This window comes from Tetrao urogallus, assembly GCF_951394365.1.
Source record: "Tetrao urogallus genome assembly, chromosome: 5".
Lineage (NCBI taxonomy): Eukaryota > Metazoa > Chordata > Aves > Galliformes > Phasianidae > Tetrao > Tetrao urogallus.
In genome coordinates, this window is record NC_136818.1 from 53,104,197 (window position 1) to 53,109,795 (window position 5,599).

Below are 5,599 nucleotides of genomic sequence, written 5' to 3' on the forward strand. Positions count from 1 at the left end.
GAAATGCAGATCTTGTTATTCTGTTCTGACAAGTAGCTGCTGCTGTGTGATAAGCAACACAAGTTGCAATGTGAATTCTTTGGAGGGATGGTTTGGGGGAAAGGGACAACTGACATGCATCACCCAATTTTAAAAACAATGTACTTAAACCCTCATGTGTTTTATTAGATTTGAAAAGCTTCAAAAACCAGCATCCTTTCAGCATATAGTTCAATACATCACACTGTAAAAACTGGTGAAGGATCAAGAAATTGCAGACCAAAAAGCCTACTCAGTCATCAGTATGCTATCAGTTTGCTTTTGAAAGGCTGGCTTGTCTGCTTGTGTGACAATTGCCACCCAAAAAAACCCTGCTATACTCCAGTAAGTCTTGCTGGACAACCAGTAAAGCTCAGAGCTTCTAAGGAAAAGATACAAAATACTGGGAGGATAGAGCATGTTTTGGGGTCTATGAATGGAAAAGGAAAGGCCTCTTAGAATCTTCTACAAACTACATACAAGGAAATCTGTTTGTATTCCCTGTTACTTGCAGTAAGGGCTCAGGCACTTAAACAATCTGCTGGCTCTCTACTGAAGATGCAGAAAACCAAGACTTGACATTTCTAAGGTAAACAAAGAACTACCTCCTATCTCACCCTTTTTGTGACTAAGCCTTGGAGTAAAGGGGCATTGGGGCATTAAATGTCAAAAGAAGGGTAGAAAATTCATAAGGAAACTAATTTGGAAACTTTCTTTAAAGACAAATGGTTAAAACTAAACTACTATGGATTTTATCTGTAAAGGTACATCAAAATTTCCTAGCACTCAATATGACCAGCTGGACTTAAATAAATTGTAGTAAATTAATTTACCTAAAAGCACATACAGCATTGAGAGCTTGAAGAAAACACTGCCACATTCTGCCTTTTTGTTTTGTACAGTTTTATACTTTTGATAGTATAATAAATACTAAAACCACACAGCTTGTGTCTGTACACTGTATGTTGGAAGAAGATGCTTTCTTTTCTTGACAGCTGCAGTGGATGTGAGAGCAGTGCTTTTAAATGTGAGTACTGTGCTAGGAGAAACAAAGTAGTTCAGCAGTTGATGACTAGTTGTTTAACTTACATTTAGTTCTAACTGTATGGGATACATTTTAGCCAATTGGATGCGAAAGTCAAAAAGGACAGAGGCTGTTGATGTGAACAGGACAGAAAGACTAGTTTTATGCAGAAGGATGGCTTTAATAATAAATTAAGGCTGGAGGGAGAACATGAGAACCTGGTGTAATTTCCTCTGACCTACACTTTTTGCCAGCAATCATGCTTACCTCCTAAGTTTAGGGCTTTTTGTCTCATACTTTTGCACCCCAGGTCCCATGTTCAACCCTTGTTGCTTGCGACCTGCCAAAAAGCACTGTGCTGTGTAACCACCTCCATTGAAGGAAATGAATTTTACTGAATTTTGTTGTAGAAAGACGGGGTAGAGAGCATGATATACCAGCTTTAGGGGTGGGCAGAGAGCTGGCTGTATATACAAGTCAACTAAGGATCACACTATGTTGGGATGCTTTCACTCAGAACCAGAAAGATTCTATGCAAAATACAGGCAACAGAAGCTGCAGCTGACTGCTGTTCTGCACTGCATTATCATTAATGAAGTAATGGTTTCCATGTAAGTTAGTAGCTGGAAGTGTTAAAAAAAAAGTAACCAGCACAACCAAGTATTGCAAGCCATGCAAGTTAACCGATGTCCGCTATGACACTCAGCAACACAGATGCTCTGCGCAGCTGTAAGCTCTGTGCTTGTTATGATCGTGCTGCTGAGATCTTCCCTAGATTACTACTAAGTGCTCAGGTCATTTTAGGATGTGTTACAACAACAGATGAGATCAAATACTCAGGAAAGAGTCAGCTACTCTATCTCCACTACAGATGATTTTTGAAATAGGAAGAAAGTACCCCACTTCTGCTTCTTTGCACCATGTCACATTTTCAATAAAGCAAATAATTGTTTATATTTTATTAGCCACCACAGGACATCAGTTTCCTTTGCAATGACACAGATTGGTGCTTCAGACATGCCAGAAACCTGCCAAGAGACGAGAGAGCAAACATATTAGTACCACTGTGCAAGGCTTGCTATTTGAGCATCATCCCTTCCCACAGTCCAAACAGTTTTACATAAAAGCAGGCAAATTTCAACATTAAAAAAAAGGAAGTAGTGTCCCTTTATCATAAACAGTAGTAATAAGCTGAAGCTTATTGTTTTCTACCCATTTTGCGGGCTGTGAGGACAACATAAAGGTTTTTTCAAAATGCCATTTCAGTGAAGATGTATTTGAAAGTGGACTATATATTGTAACACTTGGTTTTTGCTACATAAGAACAAGCTCAACCACTTCCCTATAGTCCTTGCCTACTCAGCTCTCAGCACATTGTGTATAGTGCTCCTCTTCTCTGTTCAAAAGGTCTTAATGCAGCATTAATCTCCTCATAGAATTCTCAGATACAGTTAATAACTAAGTCATTACCTATTACTTTATTTCAATACTCAAAGCAGTAGTAGCAATAGTTATTTTTTTACAGCAAAAGGATAAACCACAGGCACACACTGTGTAGGCAAAACCTGACACACCTAGATGCAACATCCATCCATTCCTCCTTCCTTGCTTACTCTGCATGAGGATCCCTAACCCTGTTTGGCATGTCTGAAGAATAAAAAGAACAGCAGTAACCCAGGATTTCTGTAGACCCCAGTAATGACCTAATTTGTTCACAAGGCCCTCTCCCGCCCCCTCCAAATTACTCTATAACATAATTAAGGTTTAAAATTGTGCACAGAATTCACATGCCTGTGCTTCTTCTCCTAATTAAGTTTTGTTATTAGCAGTTTCTTTGTCACTCTTTCTTCCTGAGTTGGAATTGAACCATTTTCTGGAAGAAAACTGGCCGCTTACCATTTATTTATCTGCCACAGCAGGAGTTTTCTTTTTAGGTCTGAGCTTGAAATACAAGACGAGCATTGCAATGCCTGTATACGTTGCTATTACATACTGTAAAAAAAAAGTTTACTGTCAGTCTAAAACTCAAAAAAAAAAAAAAAAAACATTATTACCAGACTACAAAAATTGTCACGATACGTACATTCCTCCTGCCTGTGATGGTGTAGGAATTGAAGTACTTCTGAAATCCAGTGAACTGGTGTTGAGATCCTGAGTCATGGCCAGCCATGGTTGCTGGTTCTAACAAGCAATACAAGACAGTTAATAAGTTTTACAGTCAGTTGGACAGGATCAATAGAAGATCAAATTGATCTCCATACTGTGCCTAGTTCTTCCACTGACAGCTACTAAAATGTTTTCAGAACATTTAACAGACTAGATATACGCTGAAGAATGGGCATACTCAGAGCACTGCATCTTTAAAGGCAAGAAAATAAGGAGCTTTGAAAAGGAAAGCACTTCAGACTTTCCAGAGTTCATTTAACAGAAATTAAATACGTAAAAAGTAGTCTGTATGATGATAACAACATAAAGGAATATTCCTAAAAGAAACAAACCACCCAAACTGCTACTCCTGCCTACACAACCATCCAGTACTGTTTTCTAGCAGTTGTTCTGGAATTTACAACACTTTATTAAAATAACTCATCCTAAGCTCAGCTGGGGAATAGCTTCAGCTGCACGTCCAGAAGCTCAGCAGTGACCTGATTCAGGCAAGACCACTGTGCCATTTTGTAATTCAAAATGCTGCATTGCAACTTTCATACCATATTAGAATACAAGTGTTTGGTCATTAAAACCTGCTCTGCTCACAGCTGCACATTACTATTGTATTTTACTTGACCAGACTGGGCTAAAATACATATTTCTACTCAGTTTTCAGCTATACCAGCAAGCCAGTTGAGGCAACTATAGGACCTTATAAGTGTTTTCACAGATACAGTGAAATCACCAAGCATGAGAGCACACCTTTGCATTTTGTCTGCACCTAGACCAAAATCCCAGGTCTACTGCACAAAGTCAGTTAGCACAACAGCCTACCAAACATACAGGAACATACTTGCAGAATCACTCAGTAGCTGATGCTGGCACCTCTAGAGATCATACAGTCCAACAGCAACCTGATCAAAACAGGGTCACTCATGGACTTGTCATTAGATTTTTGAGTATCTCCGGAGATGGAGGCTCCACAAATGCCCTGGAGAGCCTGTTTCAGTATCTGACCTTCCTTACAGCACAAGAGGTTTTAATGCTTAGAGGTAGTATATTTTTTAAGAGTATCCTTCTCTTATGCTTAAGGAAGTCATATTTAAGATAGACTTGTTTACTTTATACCTCAGCTCAAAGGAAGTACATGTGCCGCACACTACCTACCAAACTTAGCAAAGATGCTGAAGCCCCTGGCACCCTGTAAAATAGATACAGAGAATGGCTGTAGCTGGTTCTGCATTCATGAACACAATCCTTGCACAAACCCGGCCCTGTAATACCTCTGCTATGCAGTTAGAGATGCCTGCCTGCATTCAGCTGAGGGTGAAACAGTGAAGACCCTCAAAGAAACCTCCCCAGACATTTGCAGTAGACGACGTGGAAAGCCAACCTCATCTTTGATTTACACAAGACCAAAGCAAAACCCTGGAGAAGAGTCACTGGGAACCTTCCAAGGGCGGCTCGGAGCCCAGACAGCGCAGTGCAAGCTTTCCTTTTCAGAAGAACTCCCTGCCCTCGGCCTGCCCCTCACAGATGCTGCCTCGCCACGGGCCGGAGCTGAGGAGGCAACACAGCGGCTGAAGGTCGCGGGCACCCTTGAGAATAACCATAGCCCAACACCACATACAGCCACCCTCCCACCCAGCGGCAAAGCCCACCAGAAAGAGCAGGAGACAGAGACCCGCACTCAAGCCAGACAGGCTCCCTCCCACCACAGCTGCCACAACTACCTCGGCTGCCTCCTTCCTCACCGCCTCGCTCTGCCCTTCTTCAGTGCCCTCCCACAAGATGGCGGCCACCCAGCTGCGCGCGCAGCCACCAATCCGCACGCTGATTGGTTGTCCACGGAAGCAGGACGCCCCCCTCCCGGCCTAGAGGACGGCTCGCCGCTTCCGCCCGCCCTTTGACCTTTGACCTTCTCCTGGAGTACCGCTTCCGGGGGCGCGCGGAGAGCGGCGCACGTGAGGTTTGGAGTGGTGCGAGTGGTGGCTTTGAGGCCGGGCCTGGGGTGGGGAGTCCGGGTCTCTGTGGGCTGAGCGGTGCGGTCTGTGCCAGTGGCTACGGAAGGTGTTTGCTCCTTACCGCGCCTCGCTGGACTTTCATTGTACGCTTCCGTAGGTAAAGAGGCGTTCGGTATTTGACAGACGGCTTTAAATGTGATTAATTAGCGATAAGGCACGTGTTTAGATGGCCCTTGTAATGCTTCAGCGTAGTGAAACGTCAGATACGTTGTGAGTTTTTTGTTTTTCCTCACTGACCGCCTGGGACGCAGCTATCTGGATTTTTTTTCGTAGTTTCTTGGATAATTCAGTCTTACACCTTTTCAATGTCAGATCTAACAAGAAACAAGTCTAACAGCTGCATGCTTAACTTCTGTTTTGTCATTTGCTCTATAGAAGTGCAGGT

General features: G+C 42.7%; 1 protein-coding gene across 1 annotated transcript; it reads right to left on the reverse strand.

Moving 5' to 3' along the window:
* Nucleotides 1-1,997: 1,997 nt before the first annotated feature.
* ATP5MK (ATP synthase membrane subunit k) lies at nt 1,998-4,963 on the reverse strand. Its single transcript, XM_079535751.1, has 4 exons — nt 4,924-4,963; nt 3,126-3,223; nt 2,939-3,034; nt 1,998-2,070 (listed from the first exon to the last, which is right to left on the reverse strand). Exons 2-3 carry the CDS (start codon nt 3,210-3,212, stop codon nt 2,942-2,944), a joined length of 180 nt encoding a protein of 59 aa, XP_079391877.1. The 5' UTR covers nt 3,213-3,223; nt 4,924-4,963; the 3' UTR covers nt 1,998-2,070; nt 2,939-2,941.
* Nucleotides 4,964-5,599: the final 636 nt, after the last annotated feature.